This window comes from Falco rusticolus, chromosome 12, assembly GCF_015220075.1.
Source record: "Falco rusticolus isolate bFalRus1 chromosome 12, bFalRus1.pri, whole genome shotgun sequence".
NCBI classification, from domain to species: domain Eukaryota; kingdom Metazoa; phylum Chordata; class Aves; order Falconiformes; family Falconidae; genus Falco; species Falco rusticolus.
Window position 1 is genome coordinate 22,051,125 of NC_051198.1, and position 25,682 is coordinate 22,076,806.

General features: G+C 38.3%; 1 protein-coding gene across 1 annotated transcript; it reads right to left on the minus strand.

The window, feature by feature from the left end:
- Nucleotides 1-208: 208 nt before the first annotated feature.
- On the minus strand, nt 209-25,658 carry INTS7 (integrator complex subunit 7). The gene is made up of 20 exons (XM_037405247.1): nt 25,520-25,658; nt 25,177-25,306; nt 24,162-24,308; nt 21,956-22,093; nt 21,406-21,452; nt 20,692-20,891; nt 19,060-19,182; nt 16,501-16,618; nt 15,393-15,527; nt 14,716-14,813; nt 13,830-14,069; nt 12,980-13,117; nt 12,061-12,267; nt 8,283-8,477; nt 7,418-7,521; nt 6,956-7,024; nt 5,671-5,803; nt 4,414-4,512; nt 3,379-3,564; nt 209-2,442 (listed from the first exon to the last, which is right to left on the minus strand). The coding sequence occupies exons 1-20, from the start codon at nt 25,608-25,610 to the stop codon at nt 2,155-2,157; spliced, it is 2,886 nt and encodes a 961-aa protein (XP_037261144.1). The 5' UTR covers nt 25,611-25,658; the 3' UTR covers nt 209-2,154.
- Between the last annotated feature and the right edge of the window lie 24 nt (nt 25,659-25,682).

A 25,682-nucleotide genomic window follows, 5' to 3' on the forward strand; every position in this document is an offset into this window, starting at 1 on the left:
CAGGCCAGGTCAGGCTTTCCCTGCATAAGTGTTTTTTCTACTAGGTTTCTCATATGTTTAGCTCTGCACTGTGAGCATCAGCAGATTTAGGAAAGAAGTCTGCTCCCCAGTGTGGAAATTTTGTTTCATTTCAGAGTTGTTTTGGAACGCTGCCATCACAGGTTTCCAGCAACATATTGGTCAATAACAGCAAGAAACACATTCACTATGCAGGATAAAAAAAAAAAAAAAATAAAAAAAATGTTTGACCTCTTAGTCTTTTTCTTTTTTGCATACAATAAGGAGGTTTTTGTGGTTAAGGCACTGATCTAAAAATTTAATGAAAAAACCCAACCAACCACAAAGGGTTCAGATCTTCAGTCCGACAAACAGCATACACAACACTGGCTCAATCATCTCTTTCTAGACTATATAATTATACGCAGCTATAGATACATGTATGCATACATAGCTCTATGTACATATACACACGCAAACCTAAGTATATAAACATGAAAGTGGGAACAGAAACTACCACTTTCCTCAGACAGCGTGAAGGGGAGTGGTAGTTTGTCTCCTGTACAAAATAAAAATCAGATTTAAGTAGTATGCTGGTGAATCTTTCACCAGTTTTTTGAATCTTCTTTTTCTACTTCGCATCCCAATCATCTTTTCTGCTTAGGATTATAGCCTGACCAAGATATTATGAAATCTATCATAATCACTTCTTTTTGTTGTTAGTGTCCAGCCAAGAATATGAAAGTTGATTGCTTAAGCAACTATTATGGGAAAACACAGTGAAAATTATTCTTTATCCAGCTATGCCAAAGAAACCTAGGCTTACGACAATTTGTTATATTCCCTGCATATAACGCAAGCAGAATCTGCAAGCTCTAGTCAGCTTCTGCAGTGAAAGCAATTTGAAGTAATAGTATCTTCAGAACTCACCGAGAAAACAATGAAATTTTCTGCTCCAATGAAAGGGATTAAACCATTTACAAACTGAAGTCTGTAAGAAGTGCCACCCTTCCTCCTCCCCAAGCAAGTGGGCCCTACTTTCCTGCAGAGTGATAAGCAGAGATTATTTATGAGGACCAGGTGAAGTACATGTTATGTGATCTATTGTCTGGGAGTCCAGACACAGGCAGAGTCCAGCCCTTTGCACCTCAAAGAAAGCAAGGAAACTATGTATGAAGCAGCATATTTCCAAAGTTATTCTGAATCAATTTCTAGTATTGGTAAAATTCTCCTTCAAGTTATCCTGTAAAAGTAACAACTAAGATTACTAAATTGGTCAAAGAGTACACAAGATTACAAAGCTTTGGTATATGAAATTTCTTTTTAGAAGACAAAGGAGTTTTTAAAAAAAATGGTAACTTGCAAGTTAACTTCCCTCTTAAAAAAGCAAACAGAAAACCCAACAAAACCAAAGCCTTCGGGAATACAGATGCATGAAGATTTAAAAACACCACAGTAATCTTCTCTATATCACCTGAGAAACAGTTAATTGTTCCCACCTGTAAAATTCTGCCTCAATTTTAAGACTCCCTAGACAGCAACTCCTCAGGCAGTCTCCTCCCTCCACAATGACTGGGTATGAGAAATGAGCTGCAACTTTTTTTATTTTTCAGATGCATGCATTAAGTAGTGCTGATGAATTGTAATAATACACATACACCAGCCAAATACTGGAAATTGCTATTAAATGTCAGAAAAAAAAATCCCTGGAAATTCCTGCCAATTACTTTACATTAAAAGACACAGACTTGGTATCACACTCAGTTCTGTATAACTAGCCAAAGTGTTTACTGATGCTCTGTAGGCCTAACATTAGAACTTATATGCTTCAACAAAAGAAAGCAGAGAAAGTACTAATCAAAGAGTTCTTCCTGTCCCCTGCTATCAAAGTTTGCAGAGCCTGCTGCAATGGGTTTGGTTTGTAAACAGAAGTGATCAGATATAAATTCTTATATGAAAAGCACAACTCTAAATTTGAACAGAGTTGCTTCTGCTGAATCAAATTCCAAGTTTACCTACCCCAGATAATTTAAAAAGCAACAAATTGGCATCCAAGACTTTCTAGGAGAAGATTAAAATTGTAGGCCTTTCAAAAAACCAAGAGTGTCCAAGAAAAAACTATAATACCATTGACCAGGATAGAGTCATTTCTGGGAATTAAAACCGTGAGTATGCTGTTCTTTGCTGTTGCTGCTGTGATGGTGGCTGTCCTTGCTGTTGCTGAAGACGAACCTGCTGGGAGTATGGATCCTCAAGAGATTTAACCAAAATAGTTGTTTTAGGCCCAGTTTTCCAGACAATACCATTTGAATCTATTACAGAGGACTCTACTGTGATGTTGTGGGTGCCAAGTATCACAAAGTTTAACAGAAACTGAGTGCTGAAGTAGTCGTTGTGTGGTTCCACCCTCTGCTCCATTTCATTGGTCATGTTGTCAATAGGAATCTGAGAACACATGGAAGGTTAAAATGCCATTTTATATAAACGTGTTAAAATAAGTTTTCTGTTCTCCATTTGAAGGAGAAAAGAGAAAGAGAAACATTTATCCTCAATTTTCCTAAGCCAATGCACGTGCACAATTGAGCCAGCTTGACATGCTTTTTCATCAATGAATGGGGTTTTTTTATATCTATTCACAGAAGCAAGGTAGCTAGCAAGTCTTTTTCTCCTCGAGGTTCTAGTTTCCCAGAGTAAGGAGTCAGACAAACATTACACACTTCCTAGCCCTGTTCTCTTAGAAGCAAATGACTTTTTCCTTTTCCTCCTCAAAAGAAAAAGCAAACCCCAAACAACAAAAACAAAAAGACCAACCCCAAACACCACCAAAACAGGCCTTTCACTATATGTCATACATTAGCACCTGAGGAAATACATAAAAATTTAAGTCAACAGTTTTATCAAAGATTGCATGTCTAAAGTTCAGGTTCTAATATTTAATTTGGAAAGCCCATCCCCCCGATTCCCATGAAGAAGCAAACAAAAACAATTTAAAATGCAGATCAAAAAGTTCTAGAAACTATGTGGCAGAGAATAATCTACTCCTGCCTTTTTTTCCCCTGTGGAGTTTCACACGATATATACGTAGGTTCAATTTTCCTGATCTCAAGCATATTCCTAATGACTTGCTCTAAACATCACAAAGCCTCTTTTGTTTGCAAGAAAAGCTGTTACTAAAAAGGTATCAGCACACAGCAGACTTCAAAATCCCAGATCCCTTCCGTGCACTATGCCTGGCTCTGGCCAGTTTTTGTGAACTATCAAGAGTGATATTACAGAACCACCCATTCATTTCTACCTGAAAGTTCCACTAACCAGAGCCAAACAAAAGAGCAGGAAAACACAGCAAAGAAAGCTTAAAGCCTGGCTCTGTTCTATCCATACCTTATAGTCTTGTCCAGATTTGCTCTGCAGCACTGAAGAGACATTTAGACAGACAGATTGGATTTTACGGAAAAGGCCTGGTTTAGACCCATGCTGAACCACTCCTTCCACCTTTAGGGCCAACTGCTGATTGTTCTGTACTGCAATAGGTTCTGCAGGGTTCCTTGGAGATGGGGATAGAGCAAGCTGAAACACAAGAAAACAGACCGAAAAGTAATTTCATGCCTCCAGAAAAGCAAATGTGATTCAAGGCTGAAACGAAACAGCTTCTTATAGAAAAAATTCCAAGGAGGTTTTGGTCGGGAAACCAGCAAATGGAAACACAAGACATATATTTGAGACTCGTAACTATAATGATTAATAAGCATCATCAGCAATACCAGATGTGGTCTTTATATCAGTTTCATTAATTGCACTTCTTCAAAAGAAGCAGAAAATCTACTACAAAATAGTCACAGGTAACTATATTAAGTCAAACAAGGTAGTAAAATGCACAAAGTAAACATTAAAAATTCCAAGGCTTTCATTTTTCCTAGAAAAAGAAAAAGGAGCACTTAAGTAAAAAACAAAACAACCACAAAAAAAGCCCCCAAAAACCCAACAACATGCAACCACTAAAGGTCACATACAGCCAATCTTAGTCAGCTGAATACCACAATTTCCTTCCAAGATAGTAAACGTTGCTTTTTTAAAAGGAAAAAAAATAAATACAAATATATAGAAGTTGCCTTCCCAGGACTAGAATGTTATTTAGCTTTGCATTCTCAGAATCAACAAAAACTCCAGTTAGATTTTATCATTAAGGCTTTGCAATCAAAGAACTGAATCCTACTTGCCTAAGTCACAGCCTAGTAGTTCTTAATGACTACATGTACATATTATTGAAGTTTTTCTTAACAGATAAACCCAGATGCTATTTGCGTTTAAGTATCTTCAGTAGAAATGCTGAAACTTTGTGCCTTCAGTAAGACTTTTGTCATGAAGTAAAGACTCTATAAAGAGTAATTTTAGGCCACATTTGAGCAGTACACTTACCTTAATGCTTGTAGATTGCAGCTTTTGAAAAAAGTATCTCTGAAATGAAAGGGGTACCTTCAACAATGCAATGACAGCATCGCACAGACAAGCTGTATGCTGTAAGAAACAGAACCAGAATAGTAGAGAAAAAAAATCATCATTCATAGCATAGGAAAAAGACATTTACTCATGCTATTGAAACTGTAATAGTTTCCACTAGAAGTGCAGAAATATACTGATACAGTCATAGAGCAACAGCCGCTATGATGACTACATTCAGCCTATTTATATTCTGCCCTTCATGAAGAAGTTATTCTGCTCTGGAAAGAACAAGGAGGCCAAGAAAAAGAAAAAATCCAAATAATTTCAGTCCTAGCGTTATGGTCAGCAGAGCAGGATCTGCTTGAAATGCTCATACACAAAACCCTCACACACAAATTCTGAAATAAACAATTCTCCAAGCGAACAAGACCGGCATCTACCACAACTTAATGCAGTGCGATAATTAAGTTTTAAGTCTCTTCCCTACTGCACTACACCATCCTTCTGGCTCAGATGAGCAAAGGGAGTGCTACTGAAGTCACCAAGCTGCACTGATACGGAGCCGGTGATAACCAAGTTTACAGGGTTTACCTTCGCTATATTTTACGTTACTCATTCTTCTATTCTATTTGGAATTGGTAAGGACTGTTGAATTCAGAAAGAAGGCAAATAGATGCCAGCCGTGACAAATTAAGTACCTCATTCCCATCAACATGCACTTCAGTTTTATGATGTTCACCAACAGTAAAAGAAGAAACCATACCAGCCCTGTAAAGGCGTTAAGTTATCACTTACAGCTCACTGTTTGCATACAGCACACTTTACATTGTGTTCTCTGATGACCTGCACTGATAAGGGGAACGCTATACTCACAAAACACAGCATGAACTGCCAACGACTCACCAACCAAAGCTAGGCTAGTGCTGGACCCTCCAGTGCTGTGTGTGGTAGGACAACAATTCCTTTTAGGTATCTTACCAGCATCTGCTATATTCTTAGTATCAGAATTTTTAAAACACTATTTTTAATCTGTACGGTTACAAATGTCTTTGCAGAACCTTTTTTGAAGTATTTTTGAAGCAGTGAGTCTTCATAGAGATGCTTTGTGCCAGCAAGAGGTTACGTTAATTAATCAAGTGCACTCTTCAGTTTCTTGACCACCACAAATATACTGAGTTGCCATGTCTTTGGAAACTTAGTCTACAGAATTATACATTTAAAACTGCTACTTGCCAAGTAAGACACAGGAGCATACTTCCTGTTGAGGGATTCCACTTCTTCCAGTACATGATTAAATACAGACATCATTCTTCTTTCATATTCACTCTCAACATGTGCTGTTCCATTTGAGCTATATTCCTGGAAACTAAAGAAAAAAACCCAAAACAAAACAAGTTTTCATCCTGTCTAACGTACTTTCCTCACCGTGACCTAGGAGGCTCTCACACCCGAATGGGTCCAACAAGATCACCCTTTGTTACAACCTGAAATCCATTACAAATGAACTGTCAAACCATTTCCTCTGTTCCCTTATTATCTTTCCACTATAAGACTTGCCCTTTACATTTAAACCTTTACTTAACTACAGCTTACCCACTGCTTTCTGTCCCCACCTTCTCTCACTTGAAGCAGTTACAGGTCTTAATTCCCCTAGCTTTTACTTAAGCCTGCAGTGTTTAATTCCACTGGCTTTTATTTAAGCCTGCAATGTTTATAAAGTTTTTTAAAGTCTCACAACTCAAGAAAAAGCAAGAACGCCAGCCAGAGTTAAAACTAATTCTGGAAGTTTATAATCTCAGGCTTCGAATACAATTCCATCTCCTAGGGATCCCATGTTTTGAAATCCATGGCTTCATACTTTTTACAAGTATGATTAATACACCTTCTAAACAATGTCTAATTCATGAGGACAGTCACTTCAGATGTTTGCTTGTACTTTTAGTTATAAAAATCATACATTTAAAAATCTGTTTATCCACATTATCTTCCATTTAATCTCAGCCTGGCAGTTTTAAAGAGTGATTGATTCAATCCATAAGTACTTCAATGTGATTTTCTAGTGGGTATACCTTCACTGTTAAAAAGAGCCAGAGGCAATGGATTTACATTAGGAGATTAAACTAATTTAGTGCATATATTTTCAGGACCCTGAAGGAAAATAATCTGTGCTTACAAGTGCAGACAGTAGGTATAGGAGCTAACACACAATGACATAAGTTAAAACAGGTAGCTAAAGAGGAGATTAAAAGTGTTTTTTTTCTTTTAATATAAGCCTATATTTAAGATAAGTTCTGTATAGTGCTCTCAAGAGCAAAATCTGTATAAAATACAGAACTCAAAACACAGTTCCTAGCCTGCCAGGTATAGCACAGCAGCAACAGGTCCTCAAGCCTGCCCAGAGTAGAATTAGAAGAGTCCACTGAGAAGCTTTCTCAACATTCTTCAAATTCCTAGGCTTAAAGCCCCAAGAATTCAGAAAAAAATAGCAAAGGAGTAGAAAGTTAATTATCAAACATACCTTGCAGATTCTGGATCCAAAATCAGAGCTTCTATTGCATGTGAAATTAACAAGCAGCTCTGCTGTTGTCTGATCTTAATACTAAGGAGTTGGAAGATTTACAAAACTGGCACCTAAACCAAGACATGCAGTATATTTACTGGCACTTTTCCTTATTTCTCTAGCTTTTGTGAAGTAATCCTGCAGTCATTACTCCTTCAGTAAATGCAGAGCAAAAGCCATGAAAATCCCAAGTTTTATGCTGTTGCAATTTTTGTGTCGTAATTTGTTTCATAAAGTAATTCCTGACAATAGTATGGCAATGTTTATTTCCAAATAGGTTTTAAGCAACTGGTACCTAATTTTTACATTACTAATTTCAAGATGACTTTGTGCCAGTCTTTGTAGAAAAAAGGATTACTAAGCTTCATGCTGGTCACATGAGAAGGGAAGTGGACCATTTCTAAGATTTTAAAAGGATACAGTTCTACGTTCCTTAGAGTTGCTGAGTCTGCATCAAAAGATGACTGATACAGATCTCCATACCGCGTAGCCAGGTTTCGGAATTCCTCCATTGAGTGTTTCATCTACAGAGGCAATGTTACTAGTCAAAAAAATCAAATCAAAACAAAATCAAAGCCCCACACATCCAGAAAACCACATTAAAACATTAAACATACAACACTGAAGGAGTAAGACAACATACTCTGGCAAAACATATAAATTTCTTGCTTCTTCACACAGATAGCCTGTTCCTTTGGTGATTTTTATTGTCCACACATCAAACAGATATTTTTCCTGTAATGTACCACCAACATATCCTCTTTGGGTTAAAAATAAAGCAAAACAAAACAACCACCAACCTCCTCCAACTCCTACTGGTCAATCAAACTGCTCTGTCTTTGAAAGACTACCCACTGATTCCTTCTTGAAGGGTACATGCATTTTAGAAGCAGACTGCTTTGGTGTTCTGTATGGTATCAAGTGAGTTGCCAACACTTATCAAAAGAAGTTGCATTATGATCCTAAAGTGTAATCACAGTATCCGAGGTGTTTCGAATCAAGGTGTGAAAGGTCTTGCAAGTTTGAGTGTACTGAGTGGCTTAACTGCATGCATGTCCTTGGGAGCTGTGTGCATCAATGTGTGAGAAAACGTACATACATGCTCAACTTCAAAATATGGCCTGCTACAGGCAGACTTTTTTTATAGCGACAGGTGAAAGCCAAGGCCCACTATCTAGCAAAACTATTTACTACCACTTTTCTTTCATCAGATATGTTTGCTGAGAAGCAACATTCACACCAGAGCCATAATGTAACTGCACAAGAGTGGAACAAGAATACATGCCTGGTTAGAGATGCGTCCACACCTTTGGAGATCATTTCCTGATGTCATAGCAATTGTTGTGGCAATAGCTGGTGGTGGACTCGTTTTTAGGCTGTTGCAGGTACAAATAAGTTGAGAAAAAGCTTGCAGAAGGTCAATCCTGAGTTTCACAAACCCACACTGGAAGCTCAGAGGATTAAGTGGTGTACTAGCAGCCTGAAACACAGTAATAGGAATGCTGGCAATCTAGGTTGAAAGCAAACATGATAAAGTAACTTTACAATGTCACTGAACTGTCTCACGAGACAACAGAACCCTTCAGTTCAATTCTGAAAGCTGCTTTTTTTAAGGCTACATTTAGTAGATTTGCTTAATTTAAATCATACTGAATATAAACAACACAGAAGTCAGCTAATTACTAAGCTGTATTTCAAGCAAGCAATCACCCTTGTAACAAATGTGACAAGCTGTTAAAATGCTATTTATTAGGGCACCTATTTCCTCTTCCTCCAAGGCCAGGCCTTAGACTTCAAATTACATTAGTCCAGACAGTCCTTACTACAGGAAAGCACACCGAATTGTAAGGCAACCTGAAACAAAGGACTGAAAAAGTGATTCCCTGCATCAGCCAGAAAAGAAAGAATTGCCTAAGTTACCTGCAGCAAGCAGAAGGGGTAATACAACCTTTGGTTTGGTTTTTTTTAACTGTGAAATAGACAGGAACATTAGGAAGGCACTGAACCTCACATTTGATGAAGACTAGACACAGTTCAGTGACAACTAGCAACAATAAATAAGAGAACTCCATAATGGTAGACATGCTATTATTTAGCATATATGGTTCTGTGAAACTTTGTTCCCTAAGACTTTGGGAGCTTATCTGACTTGTAGAAGCACCTGTGACAGCTTAGGACACCCAGGAGGGAGTAAGCTGGAGCGCTTGAGATTTGATACTACTTAAGGCAAAAAAATCCTTTTATTCTTATTACTATCTTTTCTTATACTGCTGGATTTTGAGAAGAGTACACTTTTTTCCTTTAGGGGGGAAAAAGCCACCTGCAAAACAAAGAACTGGAACCTTCTCTTACTCACAGAATGGATGTTAAACTCACACATACCTTCCACCAGTGCTTTTTATTCCTCACCAGAAAAGATTACTTCTGGAAGCAAGTTGTTACAATCTATCCCAAAACCTTAGTAAGAACCACTTCTGCTGGCAGGAAAGCAGCAAACTAGTTCCTCACAAAACATCCCAACCACTGAGAACTGGCCCACTACTCACTAAAATGAGAAAACATCAGCCAACTGCAACCACTAAACTAGATTTCAGCCAAAGAAATAAGACTATTTCTTCTCTTGAGCCATTTAGCCTCTCTTATCTATCACTTCATTTTCATTTCTCCAAGAGCATTAAAAAATCCCTTTTGAATGGAAATAGTTCAGTTTATTCTGCAAGGGTGGTTTCAGAAAACCCTCTGTAGAAGAGATCTCGCTGCACAGTAATTGCTCTACAGAGACTACACGCTTTTATTGAGAGTAAAGTACCAGTACTTGTATCAGAAAATCCAGACATTTTTAGTAGCACAAATTGGACTCCATTCTTGTAAATGGAAATACAAGCTTGCCTCATTAATACTGCAATTTACCTTATCTGCTACCCATATAGCCATGGGCAATAAATGAGTTACAATTCTTTTTTGAAAATGACAGAGTTCTTTGGCTCAGCCAAGTCCTTCAACCACCGCCACTTGTTATCAACATATTTGGAGTTAGTGCTACTTAATCAATGATTATGTTAATGCTTTGTTCAAGTTCTGCATCTTCTCTAGATTACCAGCAGTGAAAAACAAACACAATGCTTTCAACAAGATGCATGTTCTGCGCCAGAAAGAGCAGGTCCTATTCAAAAACTATACAAATAAGTACTCAGTGAGACAGATGGGGACTGTGGCCAATATGCTCTATGATAAGTCCCTGCCATCCCCCCAACACCCTTCATCCATAAAGTAATGGGATTTTTTTCCTCAAGCAGACTAGCTCACATGAAAGAGCATCTTGCATATAGCAATGCAAGACAGTTGCATGCATATCAAGAAGGAATTGAGAAATTTTCTGACAAGATCAGACACTGTAAATATTTCATCATTGCTAAACTGGGCTGACCAAATATCTGCAACAGATTTACCAGCAAAGCGTCTTCCTGCTACAAAGCAGACAAGCTACACAGGGTTCATGATATGCACTAATGGTGTCTGGAACCGACAGTGCTGAGTCATGCTCTACACTAAAACAGCAGCAGCAAAGTCATAGGGGAGAGACAGAAGAAGTCTATAGCAGTAAAACTATCATGTGCATGTTATGTCACTTCACTCCTTCAAGATGCTGTGTTCTGTAGATACAATCAGTGACTGGCTCCTTTCACAACTGATACACTGCAGCATGGTTAGGAATTTGTCCAGAGCAGTGCAACAAGTCAGCAACAGCCAGCAGTAACACTCAGTTTCCTCTTTTCTAGCCCTCTGAAACCTGTACTTACTACTCTGGACCACAACAACTCACAAGGAAGTGTTTTTCTGGGTGCAATACCTATGTGCAACATGCAGGAAGTGAAGTCAGCCAAGGAGATGACTGGAATCCTTCAACAGAAAAAAACCCTGAACTCTAGGGAAAGGCTAACTAAATTACTGAATCACAGAATGACCTATTTAAAGAGCTTATTTTCCTGCCTGTATTAAATATGAACATCTAATTAGATGAGGTCCCCCCTCAATGTCTTCTAGACATTGGAGAAATCTTGAAATACTGAATTAAAAGCCTTATTCACTCAGTCAACAAGTTAAAGACATACTTCAGGAACAATGGAGCTTTCTCTCAAAGGACAAAGGTGTAAAATTTACATCCTTCCTGCTTATTATTCAGGGATAGTTTTATTAATAAACAGTAATATCTGAACTTTATTAAACATTAATATCAAAATTGTTACAACACTGACAGTTCCAGTGCTGGGCAGGGGGAGAGCAGCTTCATTCAAAAGACATACAAAAAACTGTATGTAAAGGTTTCTTCATGCAAACTAAAACATGAAAGCAAGCGCTGTGTGAAGCCAGATCGTCTTTTGTTAAGGAGCCACTTAACAGTAAGAACTGAAGGTCTGTATTCATTAATGCTTTTTTTGTTTACATTCACAGACATCACACAGCTTCTTGGCATTTTCACCACTTCAGAAAAGCAGAAAGTATTTGCATAAAAGCAGGTACCATTTGAACTCTGTTGATTTGATGAGACTGAATTGTCCTCTCTCCTCCCACTAAACTGGTGTTGAGCGTTGTTAGGATTCTATAGGATCACATTATCAAATACAAGTCAACATGAACTCAGCAAGAGGGAGGAAGGCAATTAAACCCTTCTCCACATCTCAAGAATGATGTCCTATTATTACAATAGTATTTATTCAGCCAAGACAAGGAGTGGAAAATTTTAAGTACTGTAACTTTTTAAAAGATCTGTCACATATCATATGATTTGATCAAGGCAGGAAGTGGGGGGTGAAGAAGAAGTGGGGGGAAAAAAAAAGATAAGTCTAGCTAATCACACTTAGCTGAGCTACAGGATCTTCCCTCTGAAGATGCAGTGTGTTACAACTAACTCTTCCCTGCAGTCCTCTCAGAAAGAGAGTCTGGCAGATGTCTGATGTCTTTAAAAACTTGTCAGAGGTTTAAGAAGAGAAACCAAAAAGACTTGCATATATATATATATGTATACAGAAACATCATCACTAAAGTAGAAGATCTGTGCTAACCGTCAGCGATGCTATTCCTTTGTGATAGGATTTTAAAGCTTCAGCAATGCAAGAAAGTGCTGAGCTGTAGTTGTCCTCCTGCAAACCTGTCAGACACTGTTCTGCATGGGAGAACTCCTTCAAGCTGTTCAGCCAGAAGTAGAAGTGTTCTGAAGCTACTTGAGTCAGCAGGCTTTGATACAGTTCTCTGGCCATGTCATGGTTGCCCTGTAATGACAAGAGTGTTTCCAAGAGGAGACATGAAAGAAGGCTGTGGATTTCTATGAAACAAATACAAATAAGAAAACAGTAACATCTCCAAAACTACCCTTACTTTATAAATAGAATTACTGAAACTTCCAGTTATTTGATCATGACATTCCTAACAATAAATAGAAGCACAAATGTTTATTTTATGGAAGCATCAGCCTGTATAAAACGTAGTATTTATTTACACAAAATAGTTCAACAAAAGGAGAAACAAATATCAAAATTTACTTTTATCCCAGCATCTCATACTAGGGTTTCTACATAATTCTGACCCCAGCTGTGACTTTACTGAAGGGAAAAGGGAAACTGTGTCTTCTCCTTCCCTCACATTGGAGAAGCAGACATCAGGATGGCCTATATCACCTCCTAAAGAGCAGCCACACAATGCAGATTAGGCATGTGCTCAAGGAAGTACCAGGTCATTACATTCTTCTCAAATACTTCAAAAAGACAAGTGAAAAACTAACCTGATGGGATGACTACCCTAAATGGCATATATATCTGAATCAGCATTCCAGGAAATTAAGACGGAAATTATTTTTTTTGACCCCACATTCATTTCCTCATCCCCAATCCTACTATTTTCCTTATTTTCTTTTTCTAAATCCAAGAAATCACTAGCATCTGCCCAACCACATCAAACCATTTTCCTCCAGGTATTTTCACTTACCATTCTGGAAGCCTGTCTGGCTATCCTGTAGGCTGTCCATCCATTGGAAGAATTCTCAAGCTGTTGTTTTATAACAGTTTTGATTTCTGAAGATAAAGCTTTCTGACTGGAAACAAATATCACCGTGGCAAGAGAAACCTAAGGAAGAGTGGAGGGGTGAAGAAGGTTATAGATCAGGAACTAAACAAAACAAGAAAAAAAAAAAGCCAGCTGTTTCCTAAACTACCAGAAATTATTTGACTGATTTTGGACTCCAAACTACATATGCATTTTAACTGAGGAACTTTTCTCAGACTTCTATCTTTCAAGTTGTTATGGCAACCCAAGTATTTCTTGTAAATGAAAGTCATCTGTCACTTAAAGACTCTTTACTGTGGCTTTTAACTGAGGTAATTCAAATGCTCCAAATAAATTGAGATGAAGTTTGTAATTTCTTTCTTAAAATTAAAATACATTTTCAAATGGATGTCAAAAAAGCATTTTTATCTCTCACAGTATAGTAGAAGTCATGGGCATCCAAGTACTATATGTAAATTGAGCAAAATGCTATTTTGGTTTTCTATAACCATTATTTTACAGATCCCCCAATTTCAGTAGCTAGGTTTGTCTAAGCAGTGCCATCTGCTGGAAAATATAATGGAATACACTGCGTAGTTCTGCTCCATCTGTGAGCTACTTCACATTGAACACTGACAGAAATAGAAGTTGAAGTAAAACTGAAAACAGTTACTATAGACTGGCACATCAACTTGGACATAACAAACGGCTTAGCTGCCTTTTTAAATAAAATCCATCCACAGTAGTTTATATGGACCTCACCCATCAAGAGCTATTCACCAGGAGGTCTTACCAAGAGTTCCTGTTTCTTATCTGTGGCAGATCGTCCAATTAATTTGTAGAGGTCCATTAGGTCTCCCAGCATCCCATCTGCTAAGACAGGCAGCTGCATGGCAATAGCTGCTAAACAGTGGCACATGAGAATCCTAGCAGTGTCCTGGGCACTGTGCAACTGAGTCAGCAGGGATTCAACTACTGACTGACTCAGGTGAGGACGGCACTTCACCAGCTTCACCATACAAGTTAACGTGATCTGCAATTCACACAATCAACAGGTACAGTAAGCACAATGTCTACTTAAAAATACAAAAAACCAAACACACTGATCTGCAAGTATGACTGCAGAAATATAGAAGATCTGGTATTTTCAGAACCATATACTCTACAAAAGATGAGATTTTTCTAAGAGCCCAAGCCTCTGTCCCTGAGCTCACAGTGCAAAAACACATCACAAATTCAAGAACAATAATCTTCTTTCTCATACAACCAGCCTTTACAGGTAAATAACTAGATAAAACTACTGGTAACTGCTTATGAAGTGGGAAAATAAAAATAATAGTTTATACAAACATTGTAACCACATACATTGCATACCCATCTCCAAAATTCTTTGTCCTCCAGAGGCACCTCCATCCCTATAGCTGTTCCTCTCACAGGAATGCTTTCCCCCTTTCTCCCCGCCCCAAGCAGTCAACTTACTCTAGAGCTGCCACGAATTGCACTATAGCTGTGCTCAGTTGTTCTACCAATCTGAGCCCTGATTACAGGCAAAACATCGAAAAAAATCTTTGTTTCCTTCCAGTATGTTATGCTTCCACCATGTGGTGCATGCTAGCCTTTGTTATACAAGCTATTACTGTAACTTAAGCTGTGCTAGGGGAAAGCAACAGTAATGTCACCTTCAAGGTTGCCTGAGCTCCTGGACTGTCATCTTGACTACAAAGAACAAGAAGAGCTTCTAAGCCAAAAACTGCATCTTGCTCCAAAGGCAGAAGATCTAAGAAAAGAAAAGAAAAGCAGAGTAAGTTAGTTCCCTGTTATGTTTTCTGAACATAAACACTGTAATGCTTGCACTGGTGTTGCAGTCATGACAGATAAGTATCTTCCTAATACTTCTGCCTTACCTTATTTTGATTTAGAAACAATTCTGCCATGCCATGTCTTGGGTAACTATATTCAGCAGTCACACCATGACATTTATAGAGCATGCATAAGTCTAACAGGACATTTACAAGTCTTAGTCCACATTCTTTTGCAACAGACTTTGTGCAAAGATATTTTTTAAAATGTTGACATCAATTCATTAGTCTTACAGCAAAGGTAAGACAAGCATTTATTGAGCACAAGTTCTATTGCGCCCAGTACTTTTCTTTAAATTAGATTAAGATGGAATCTTCCCAGCTATTCACAAAATCATACCAAATATTTTCTACTAGGTTATAGTCCCCATTCCCCCTAACCAGCATCAAGGATCAGATAGATTTACAGACAGGTTCACAGACAAGACCAGTTAATGGGCGTTAAGTGCATAAGCCTGACTAAACAGACACATTTCATTGTCATTGCTTTCATTTACCTTTTTCCTGGCAGGAGGCTGATATATTGGTCAAAATTCTCACGCCATGAGCTGCAATGCCACGGTTATTATGATAACAGCACTCCTGTGCTAGTTTTACTAAATCAAGCGATCTCACGGTTGTAGCTGTCGTTCCTAAGTAAAGACAGGGCAAACAGGACATAAAATATCACAATCCAGAATTAAACCACAGATCTTTTCAAGCATATTCATTAAAAAACCCACCAAAACAACAAACCTATATTGATTTAGGATTTTTTTCCCCCATATTTTTTAAGGGTAGGATGAAAACATACCTTTCTCTCTTTCTCCCCACACTCAAACAGAGGCTCTCCCTCCCTTCTTGAACATTATACAAATTAGACATACGCGAGAAAGAATATCTGGGTCTGAAGGCTAATGTTTCAGGGACTCAGAAATATTGCATCTGCTTAAAAAAAGCTGGTGAGCCTATTAATCATTAAGACATGCCAGAATGACTGAAGAGGATGTACTTTTTTTCTCCAACTCTGCAGCCCAAGTAGCTGGGCTTTGAAGAAGAAAAAATAAAAGTATGATCATCATTTTAAGAACAAGATACCTTGAACGACTTTAAAATGCCAACTCTATTTCTCCAGAATATAGTCACAAGGCAGAAAGGTTCACCTGCTACCACAGCAGGTCATTCCCACAAAGGGTAGCATAGCTTCACTGTGCCACAGTAACATACCAGCCTACTCTTGCACCATTAAGTCTCCATGCTACTCAAAAACTATGCAAAACCATGGTTTCAAAGCACCTTAAGTAGAATGCAGGTCAGCTATTTGAGAGGTATTACATTTCTTCATAAAATGAAAAAAAAGTTGAAGACCCAAAGGTAAAAAACCCTTTCATATAGCTCTTTACCCACAAAATCCAGAACAAAATTTTAGACCATGAATATTCGTGGGTATACAGTATCCCATTTTAAGTTTATATAAGATGAACACAGTCTGACCCTCAGTTAGTGTTCTGAAGTTCAAAAGTAAGTTTAAAAATATGCTACAAAGTGTTTAGATGAAACCAGTTATCAGTAGATAGCCAACCCATTAGAAATGCCAAAGGTAGTCACTTAATCTGGCTTTCTTACCTGGAGCACTGCTGAAGTACTGTTTAATGGCAATGGTCCCCGATAACGTGGAAAGAACAGACAGCATGCCCAGTTTCAAGCTGTCATAAGGAGTGTGAAGAGCAGATTCACAGAGTGCCTAAAGATTAGCAGGACAAAAGATACAAAGGAAAGGAAGTCCCATGAGCTATCTGTATTAATAGTTGCACTTCTCTATTAAAAGTTGTGAGAGTCAAGATTTTCCCACAGAAAATATTATACTGAAATCAAAAGTCAGAAGTCACGTGCTGAAGCATCTGTTTTAGAAGACAGAGGACATGGCTTGCAGAAAAGAGAGTGGGTCTCATATACTAGGAAACACCGATTAGAAGTCATCTATTAATTAAAAATCAGTAGCAAAAATATTATTGGGTCTCACTGATCAAATATTGCAAAAGATTTTAAGACAGTTCCCCAGTCTTAAGTAAGTCAATATTTACTGATTACTTTGCCTTATAACAACCCGCAGGGATCTATGTAAGTATATATCTCAAGAGTGAAGTTTAAAGTGTCATTTCCTGTAACAATCCTGGTGTCCTACAGAATACAGCTTAAGTTTCTTGATAAACATCTTGAAGCGTATTTCATTTTTTAACGTGTTTATAGTAGAGCTCCTGTCATGCTTTTGTGGCTTTTTTGCCAGATCTCCTCAGGCCTTATCACACAGAGATCAGAATAATTTTTAAAACACATGTTGTTCTCAGATGCATTATGCCAACACTGTCCACAATGTAGCCATTCACTGGTTTTGGAGGCTTTTTTAGTCAGCATGAGGCACAAATGGAAAACATAAGTATGTCCTGCCCCAGAGAGTACCAAGGCTGAATGATAACATCCAGTAACTCAATAAAGAAAAGCAATGACATAGAATTAGTTCCACAGAACTAATAAAAAGCCCAAATAGTGTTCTTACCAGGCATATATATGTTCTTATATGGTGCAAGTGTTAAATCCTAACTAAATTTGTAATTCATACCATTGTAGTATTCTGCTAACCCACTGAATAGTATGGCATCAACAGACAGAAGAAGTTACAATGATTAGAGTTGAAAATGAGTCTTGATGTCTCCCAAGAAACTGGTATTTTACTCCAGTGCTATTAGATCACCACTCACACAGCATACTTGAAACAGTAACTATGAAGAATGCCAGAAGCACAAAAGAATTAGCAGGATGGGCCGCAGACTGCTTGTTACCTTCACAATCAGCAGGATTGCTGTGTCAACAGCAACAGCTTCTAAAGCTAGTGTCTAGAAATCAGTGAAGTCTCCACAATACAAAGACCAAGCCTCTCCTACCTGACCTACACAGACCAACCCAAAATGCTGAAGACATTAACACCACTGCTACTCTTGTTGGTAAAAAGATACAAGCAGGTTTTTCTATGAGAAAATGAGGGTCTGTTCTAGTCCCTGTTGTATAACCATTACCAAGTTATTTAAACATATGGAAAAGAGTTGCCCTACTCAAAATAATGGCTTTATATTTCAGAAGTCAGAAAAAACTATCACTTCTGCACGCCATGCAGCAAGCACTAACAAGCTTCAGTCCATCAATTTTGCTGTAACTCAGTCACTGGTTTAGTCTGACAACAATGAAAGCTTTTCACATGCATTTCAACCATCAGGACACCTACCTTAAGACACTAAAACAAAACCTCTGCACACTTCAAATAATCTTATTTGACAACTGGAGACAAAGCAAAACATGCTTTATTTCTCACATGGTTATTAACAAAAACGCACATAGTTTTTCCTCCCAGCTGCCTTAAGATCCAACCGCATATGTATCAAGAGTAGCTTTCAAGAGTAGTAAAAACAGAGAAAAAAAAGACCCAGAAAAAAGTAGAGCTATAAGCCTGTGCCATTAAGTTCTTGAAATATTTACTTTCCCATTAATCTAACCTGAAGTTATTTACTATTGTCATTTCTACCAGAAAAAAAGACAAGGAGAAAAAAATGTTCGTATGTAACTGACTAAAAGAAAGAAGCAATACTATCTACACTGTAACAACTGTTTCCCCAGATAACACAGATGCACTATAAACAGCTTCTAGGGTCTCATTCATACAATAGGAACCACAAGGATACTACTGAAAATGAGCTACTAATCCTAAGAAATGAAGTCAGAATTACATTTGTCCTTTCAAGTATACCTTGCTGGATGACATGCTTTAACAAATAGCACAGAGACTCTCCCTTTTACATGAAGGTATTAATATATACCCAGTATTTATAAGATTCGTGTAAATATTCAGCTCTCACGTCTATTATCTTAGATGCGTTTGTGAGACGGAAAAATTATTTCCGTACAGTACTACACAAGCTTTTCCTCAGTTATAATACCTCAGCTTTGATCCTTATAGGTCAACTCAACCAGTTCAAGATATTTTATGATTCTATGAACTCTATATCCAGAGTAACCTGACTTTAGGATATGGAGATGTACGCTCTTCCTTCCTTTATCTCCAAAATTGTTCTGAAAAAAAAAAATTAAACTAATTGCAAAGTTTCATAATAAACCTTAAAGAAATTTATAAACCTGAATATTTTCTCTGCTCCATGTATGTGGTGTCTTGTTGGCCAACAACTTTAAATCTTGGATTGCAAGCCTCTTCACAGCCTTCCTGGGGTCATTCTTCAAGTATTGCAACAACAGCTGGATCTGCAACAAAGTAAATTCATTGTTTAAGAAAGATGCTACCAGAAGGAAGTATTTTCAAAAGTATTTGTGAAGAAGTCTTGAGCATACTCAGCCAAAACCAATTTGACTTTCTGTCTGATTGCTTGCCACAGGAAAAAGTTCTACTTAGGCTCTGATGCTATGGCAAGCTAAAACAGTTTGACAGCCGATTTCTACCATCCTGCACTGCTTGTTCACACATCCTTCTCTACATCACCCTACACCCCTGAGAAGCCTTGAGAGCTATTTCAGCACTCGCAGAAATATAAAACATCCCTGAGAAGCTCAGTAAACACCTTATACTGTCATGATTCTGCTACTAGCAAGTCTTCTGGGCATTCGATGCTAATTTGCGTGTCTGCATGATCTGCAGTTAACATTGCAAAACCGACATGCCAAAAACCCAAGCAGAAAATATCCCTGCCCACCCCCCCCAAACCATTTCTTTCAACTTAAGTGATACTTAATTGCACTTCTTTTGCTGTGTTCATTGCCTGCAAATTTACAGAGATAGAACAGCCAGCACATGAAAGCATGAACATGCTGGCCATGATTTTGCTCTCCATGCCTATGCTGGCTACATCACTTTTAAGCAGCATTGGCTGTTGTGTTGCAGAAAGACAGCCTAAATCACATTGGTTATCATCATTAAAAACAAAAATCACATCAAGTGTTCTAATGCTATTTCAGTTGGCATAGAATCAGTATTATCAAAAGCATCTCCTGAAATACAGAAATCAGCCATACAAGAAACATTTCAGGCAGATCAATGCTATTAGTCTAACAGTAACGGACATCAGCCTTCTATAGTTGTACAGAATTGAAAGAAAGGAGGTAGATTTTCATGACTACTTTAGAAGGGTTAGTTGGATGAATCTCAAATGTCACCGTGTTCAGACCTGCTATATAAATCAGATCCACAAATCGCATTATCAGAACATAAAAGCATTGTATTTTTCCATCACTGCTTTCCCACAACTTGGTTCATAGTCTTAAATTATAGGAACAGATTGAAATTCCTCAGAGTTCTTCAAGAAATACATTTTTAAATGCACTCTACACTATTGAAATATTCATTTGCTTGCATGCAAGGAAGGCAAAAGACACTCAAAACCCAAGAAAATTACAGTATTGAGAAGAGAAGCCTAGGTTCTACAGGTAAAATGAAATGTTTGCAGAAAAAGTCAGGGTGTTTGCTTTCCTAAATACCAACTGATTGTCGTTCATTTTAATTCCAGTTGATTTAAAGATAGAAAGGTTATGATCTGTAAAGAAAGGTTCTGGTGTTTGATGAGGCCACCTGGAAAACAGGACCAGATAGGGCAAAGAAATACGCCAGCAGCAACAGTTCTCAGGGTGTTTTCTCTAGCACATACAGAACCCATCCTAGCATATCCATTACAATTTATTTTCAGCATCAGATAAAAGTGCAAAGTACGCTTATAAAACCCCTTGGATTTTAAGTTGAGGGAATGAATCAGGAAGAACTACCTGTTTAGGAATGTCAACCAAAGAAGAAGCAGCAAGAAGAGTAAAAGTGTGCAGAGTAACGATGACCATCTTGGTAGAGGGATATGATGTTACCAGCTGCTGAAGCAGCTGCCGGGAGCTGGAGGCCAGGCTAGCATCATGATGCATATGCTGCAGAATAGGGATCAACTTCAATTTCAAGTCCACAGGAGTGGCCAAACCTGCAACAAGGAAGAGAAACACAGGTGGAACGTTAGTCCTTTGTACTGGCTTTTGGCAATACTGAGGCACAAAATACATCTGCATTGCTACCACTGCTGAATGTAGGTTGTGCAGACACCTGCATCAGCTTCAGATAACTCATCTACTAAGTAGCAGCATAATGAAAGCGCTATCAAGCACTTCCGTGGTTCTCTGAGAAGGTTGCTCCTTGCTTTATTGCAAGTAATGCACACTAACTCATCTGAAGCAACCTGTGATAATCTGTGCAAGTTTATTCATCATACTATAGATAAAGTTTTATTCTTTACTAAACGGGTGTTTTGAGAACTTCATTTTCAATAGGACACAAGAGCCAGATGTTAGATTATTGGTTAGCTAATTTAATTTAAAAACTGGAATCATTGGAGGATAAGGGCAACAGCATTCCGATATACAATCTTTACATATGGCTAACAAAGAATTCTCAAGAGAAATTAGAGCTTTTCCCTTTTATCATTTATTATACATATGTACCTTGAATCATCTCACTGATTTTATTACATATTCCGGCAGCAAAATCCCTGTAGAGAAGACAAAGTATGAGGTGAAATGAAAAATAAAAAAAGTAAGTAAAAATAAAAATCAACTGTACTACCAAACATTGTGTCTTAACAACAAAAACTTTCACTAAAGAGTGCTTGCCAAGACCTGTTGTTTTAGAGCCCCTGCATGTAGGCGTGATTGTACAATAAAATGGAAGCTTTCAAAAATGTGTCGGTGACAAGCAGCCCTACATTTTGTTCCCTAACAGTTTCTGTAAAATAATCCTTGATTAAAACTGCTATTCCACTTTGCATTCCCATATATACGAGCTTTCCATTACTATTTAGGAATAAAAAAAAAAAAATCTGTTAAAACCTGTATTCAGATTTCCTCACAATACTGTTACTGCATGCAATTAAATGTTCTGCTATAAATGACATGGGTAGCACTACAGAAGGAATAATTAAGGTTTTTGAGTGCCAGTGGCAACAGGGTTTCTAATCTCTGTAATGTAAAAAACTGAAAAAAAATTACATCTTACTTTGATTGTGCAGAGAAGTTGGCAGCAGCAAATATAGCAGCTTCAACTTCCACATTATCATGGGAATCCAAACTCTGACGAATACTGTGATGTGCATTCTTCCTTTCTGGAATAATAGATGCCATGCTGCCCAACATCCTACAGAAACAAATCACAGCAAAATCAGGAAGAACAACGATCATGAAGAAATGCAAGATGAAACTAAACAGAAGTGTAGAAGCACTGGTTAGAAGACTATTTTTCTATAAATACGTGCTTTTTCACATATTACAAACAAATGCTAAAAATAGGCATATAAATAAAAGATAAGAAGTCTTGTCATGTGGCTTATGTCAGTAGTTTAATTAAAAAAAAATATTACATTTTGACTCCTTTTAGTTTGAAATGGGCACAGCAATAAACTTACCAAGGATTCTTACAAAATTAAGAGTGCACTACTGCATCAGGAACAAGTATTTTTCAGATGCTTTTACATTCAAGCTCTGATATCAGTACAACAGATTTAACATGAAAGTATACTGACGGCTATTTTCAGACACACATTAAGTGTGATATATCACGTGATATAAATTCAGATATATGTGGTAGTCTAGGAGGGTAAAAAGAACAAGGTTTAGAGAACTGTTTCCATCTTTTCTAGCCCTCTTTCCACTTAAGACTGCAGAAGTGAGTGACAAATGTTTGAACAGTCATAAATTTTAACCACATGCTACGAAAGCAGTTTCTAGAGTGGTACCATGATCAAGCAAACAAATACCTGACTTTCATCATTTGTTTCAAAGACCTTTTGCTGATGTGAAATAAGGTTATTACTGGAAATAGTGCAATGCATTTTGTGTAACTGTTAAAAAAAGGAGAAAAATCAATCTATTTGCTAAGGGTATCTCCAAGATACTTTTCAGACATATTTAGCATAATCCAATTAATAGAACAATGAATGCAGGATTTGCACTGATGGTAATTTTAGCAAGAGTTCTATACCAATATTTACACAGAGCACTATCAATAAAGTTTCACAGGCACAAAGGGGTTTTTAGCAGATCTTTCTTTCAGCATGTTCTTTCTTACTGACACTACTTAAGAAGGACAAAACCAAAATCAGCTGAAGAATTTCACCTGAAACTGCTGAATCAACAGCGATTTTAACTTTTTACTTAATGCAACCTCTGATCAGTAATTTAATTATTTTTTCAAAATTAACATATTCCTGGGATTTTTAGCAGTCTGTAAAGATAGCCCTCAATACCAGTCAACAATTGTTATCTTATGTTAGAATACTGAAGTGAAGGTACCAGAAAACATGTAGATATACTGAATCTAAAGAACTGAGACACCAGAGCATGGAAGTATAAACTCAAATAGACTATCAAAAGGTGAAAAAAATGGATATGTAAGCTAATCAAGCAAACCCCTGTTACTGTCTCCCATCTTTTAGTAGTGAAATCAGGAACAGTTCCAGGTGGATAGAAAAGAAGAATACAAAGGGGAAAAGTGCTCTCTTCACATTTAAATTCACTTGCACAGGAGTTGGAAGAAGCAGTTAAGAAGATCATGTTGGATAGCATTAGAGAGACAGACACAAAAGCAGCCAAACAGTGGTATTAAAGATAGCTTAATTTTTTTTGTTTTTCCATTTGATTCCCAGGAAGTCCAAAGCAATCAATAATACAATGGCACTTCCTTAGAAGTTATTGATCAGAGACCAACAAGCAGTAAACTTCTAGGGCAACAATAAATGAAAGATCTAGGTGCAAGCATAACAAGGTTCACATAAATAAGTCTCAGTTACAATTCCACATAAATTATTTTGACACATAAGGAAGCATTTCCCTTTTGGTCCCGATTTAAATATATCATAGGCAACACAGGATGTATTGCATATAGCTACTGTCTGGGTTATGCATACAACAGGTTCGTTTTCCTCCTTGAGTACAAAAAATTTCAACACTGCAAATTCTGTTTTGCCTGGAGCCATCCACAAAATTCTCACCATCACAAATGGTTAATAACCGTGTTCTTCTGATCACAGACCCTTATCATTCCCTCCCTCTAAAGACCAACGTCTTTGCTTTTAACTCTATAAGCAATGTATAAGATGCCTCCTACATTTCATTCGTGGTGGATGCAGATTTTGTTATTCCAGACTACCATACTAATAATTAGCTAGAAATGTGAAGTATATTAGGTTCATTTATATAATACATACCTAAGTGTAATAGCTCGAGCAACTGGATCATTGCTATGAATTACTGAGAAAACTCTTTTGACAAACTCATCCACATTCAGGATCTTCTCTAAGTGCTTCTCACTCTGCTGAGTAACTTTCAGCACACACAGCCTCAGGAAGTTGTTTCTGTTGGAAGACACACATTTCTTTATCAGGCTGCTTTATAATAAAAATTCAAACACTGTAAACAAAGTTATTTGTAAAAAACTTCCAGGGGTAAACTAAAACAAGACAAGGCTTATGCTTTAGAAACATTATATTCAAGTAGATATAGTAAAAAGAGAGACTATTAACACGCTATCATTTAATTATCTAGTACAGGTAGCATCCAATTTAGGCCCAATTCCAGGGAAATGAACTGCTGACACCGGTGAGGAAGAGTGTCAGCAGGTACCCGTTTTGTGCACACTTCGGGATCTAATTCCACTAGATAAACACATCCAGGACTAACATAGAAAAGTCTAGTTACCATTGCCAGCTGTGAATGACTTTCTTTTCCCTCCTGGAGCTAACAGTGAAGACTCCACAACAGCAACAGGTAAGTTTTGTAAGCTGTTACAAAGTAGCTCCAGTTCCATCACATGCATCATTTAGACATCAGGCACTTGAAAAAGCTATACTTCAGGCTTTGTTATTAACATTCCTTGGAGATGGAATTTACGTGTGATCATTCATCTGTTAATTAATGATGACATTGAACATGCCTACGAAGCACAGTTTACACCTGTCAGCAAGTGAATCCTCAAATCTGGACAGATGGGAAGGAACCACGTGTCCTTCATCACTCACAGCCACTCAAGCCCACTAGAGACGAGGACAGCAAGCTTCAGTCGAACACAACTTGTCCTCCACTGAGTAAGTACCACCGTGGTACTACCAGGAGAGCAAAACCACTCCATGACTGCCCAGGCTCCAACACAGCAGCGCTCCAAGACACAACGCATGACTATGGATCAGAAATTGGAACGGATGGGAACTGACTGATGTTACTTACCCCACTCTAAAAACATCTGCTAGCTTCAGGAAAGCTGAATTTATGAGAATAGGGAAAGGGTATTTCTGGAAGAGCCTGGGAAAACGAACGACGGCTTCACACTGCTCCCCGAGTTTGCCAGACCTGAGGCCTAAACGAGACAACAGCAATGACTGTCGACACCGGCGCTCCTCCACAACCCGCCCCACCACGGCGCCCGCGGGAAGCGGGACGGACGAAGCCCCCAGCCGCGGGGACCGACGGCGGGGCCGGGCCACCCCCACAGCGCGCCGGCGACCCGGGGGTCAGGCAGCCCCACTCCCGCTCCCAGCCCGGCGGCAGCCCCGAGCCCGCGCGGCCCCACCTTTGTCCAGCTCCATGAGGGCGGAATTGGCGTCCAGCTCCTGCTCGCCGTAGCCCGCATCAGCCAGGAAGGACTTGGCGCTGGCAGCCATAGCGGCCCCCTCAGCGCCGCGGACAACCGCCGCGCATGCGCGGTCACCCTCCCGCCACCCCAGCCCCGCCCC

What these genes read in the sequence shown, in the direction of transcription:
- INTS7 (XM_037405247.1), bottom strand. Translation starts at nt 25,610, where the DNA reads ATGGCTGCCAGCGCCAAGTCCTTCCTGGCTGATGCGGGCTACGGCGAG. An exon ending in AGCCTCCTGCCAGGAAAAAG is followed by an intron (nt 14,814 to 15,392) that starts GTAAATGAAAGC and finishes TTCTTTTCTTAG; the next exon opens with ATCTTCTGCCTTTGGAGCAA. An exon ending in AAGGAATAGCATCGCTGACG is followed by an intron (nt 8,478 to 12,060) that starts GTTAGCACAGAT and finishes ACTGTGTTTCAG; the next exon opens with GCTGCTAGTACACCACTTAA.